This window comes from Rhincodon typus, chromosome 24 (genome assembly GCF_021869965.1).
Source record: "Rhincodon typus isolate 14 chromosome 24, sRhiTyp1.1, whole genome shotgun sequence".
Lineage (NCBI taxonomy): Eukaryota > Metazoa > Chordata > Chondrichthyes > Orectolobiformes > Rhincodontidae > Rhincodon > Rhincodon typus.
The window spans coordinates 33269986-33272446 of NC_063355.1; the positions used below are offsets into that span (position 1 = coordinate 33269986).

General features: G+C 43.7%; 1 protein-coding gene across 1 annotated transcript in view; it reads right to left on the reverse strand.

Annotated features, from left to right (window-relative positions):
• The window catches only part of LOC109921568 (probable E3 ubiquitin-protein ligase HECTD4), a 126527-nt gene extending 124673 nt beyond the window's left edge, over positions 1-1854 (reverse strand). The window contains exon 1 of the mRNA XM_048611736.1: positions 1756-1854. Within this exon, the coding sequence (XP_048467693.1) occupies positions 1756-1854 (99 nt within the window). The remainder of the gene's footprint in view (positions 1-1755) is intronic.
• Between the last annotated feature and the right edge of the window lie 607 nt (positions 1855-2461).

The following is a 2461-nucleotide window of genomic DNA, read 5'->3' on the forward strand; positions in this document are numbered from 1 at the left end:
AAAGTTCTCAGCCATTCCTTCCTCCAGTATATCAATCGGAATGGTCCTCCTAATTTGTGTATTTTCAGTTGTGGCCCAGTGAATTCTGTCCTACTATTTTACGTGGCTTGGTCCACAGTGCTGGCAGCCTTGACCATAAGGACAGCGTTAGAATATTCTGATTCCCTTGTTAATATTCCTGTTGCATTGTCATGAAAAATTAATCTGCTCTGTTAGTAAGTGCTTTAGGAGGTCATTGACATGTTTTAAAGGGCATATGAATGAGCTCCACCACATCTCCTCCTCCCTCCCCCCCCCCCCCACCCCCCCAAAAAAAAAAACCCAATAGGTCAGTGCTTGTAGAGCCTGCTGATTTTCGTCATTCACTACTAGGAGATAAATTGATTTAATATGTTGCATTCTTGTTGCTCTTCCAGTTATTAGTTCTTACAGTAATGGCATGTCGGTATTTGTAGGTGTTTCTGAGTAGGATTTCATTTTTGCCTATTATTCTAGTTTTATACTGATAGTGAAATACCTACACATAGGCCAGAATCTTGTCACCAAATTAACCTTTATTTACACGTGCATAGTACTGGGACTCCGACCAGCTAGCTCAGATCCAGTCCCGAGAATGAGGAGACTGTCTGAATCTCCTGTTTATATCTGTTAGGCAGGGCTCCCTGATTGGCCCAGGTTAACAATCCCGATCAAGGATTTCATGGTCAATGAGCTCCACCTGGCCGTTCCAGTCACAACAGATAGTGTTCAAAGTTTTTGAGAAGGTTTGTAGCTTGGGTTGTGGATGAGGTTGTAGACTTGCTTGCCACCAGTGTATTTTGATTCCGTTTCTGTTGTCGTTCTTTGACTATTCAATATGTTGGCATATCTGGTGGTGAGACAATAGATCTACAATGGAAACTGAAATATTTAGTAGACAACACTATCCATTTCGTCCACTCCTCCCAAGAATTCCTCAACATTATCAAAGATACCAGAATAGAAGAGGACAAGATAATGAAATCCTTTGACGTAACATCACTATTTACATCCATAAATATTGATCTAGCCAAAGAGACAATTGCCACAGTGAAGGAATCAGGAAGGCACACACCCCACGACACCAACAGTATCAACAAGGACAGCACTCTGAAACCGCTGGATCTCTGCCTCACAACCCACTTCACCTTCAACGACTGTATATTCAAACAAAGCCAACAGAACACCAGTGGGATCCCCAATATTAGGACTGATTGCAGAAGCAGTAATGCGAAGGTTAGAATGGACAGGGCTCCCCACTATACAAGCCAAACTCTGCGTCTGCTATGTAGATGACACCTTTTGTGATTATCAAATGCACAAGACTAGAAGAAAGACATTGACACACAAACAACATCCTCACTGGAATAACGTTGACAAAAGAAGAAGAGAACAATAGCCGACTACCCTTCCTAGACGTAATGGTGGAACGTAAGAACAATGGGCAATTCCAGACCAACATACACGGAAAGACCACCCATATGGACCAGGTACTTAATTACACCAGCAACCACCCCAACACCCGTAAACTGAGCTGCATCAGGATATTATTCAAACAAGCCATAATACACCGCAGCAACCTAGAATGGCACAAAGCAGAACAGGAGCACGTATACTGAGTTTTTAAAGGGAATAGATACCCAAAAAGCACAATCCGCCATTACCTCCGCAACAGACCGCAACAAGATGTAACTGGGCTAGACACACTAGTCATCCTATTATACATCAGAGACATACCAGAAATGACGACAGACTACTCAGGCCCCTGGGTTTCAGGGTAGCCCACAAACCACCAACCACCCTGCGGCAGCTACTGACGGATGTAAAGGATCCCATACCCACAACCAATATTACTAAAGTAATATACAAAACACCATGCAAGGACTGTGAGGAACATTACATAGGCAAAACTGGAAGAAAACCGACAATAAGGATATACGACCACTAACTGGCCACCAAGAGACACCACCAGTTCTCACTGGTCTCCATACACGTGGAGAAAGAAGGACACTAATTCAACTGGGACAACACGTCTGTAATAGCGCAAGCCAAACACAGACATGCCAAGAAATTCCTGGAGGCCTGGCATAACTGGAACTCCCATCAACAGACACATTGAACTGGACCTGATATACAAACCACTGAAAAACAGAACTGGAAGTGATGCCAACTACCCCAGCAAACCAAGGTGCATAAATAATGAGCAGGACAGAACACTGATGCTGCACCGGAGGTGCACTGTCGACGTTACCTAGCAGAGTGCCGAAACATCTGCAATCAAACACACCGGCTCGACAAGCATGTTTACAAATACAGATAGTGTCTTAGGAGACCTGTGCTTTAACAAAAGACCTATGAGCAAGTGCACTTGTCTAGGATTTCTCTGGTATTATACTCCTTCGCCTACCAACAAGCCAAGTAGGTCTAACACATGTTCTGCACT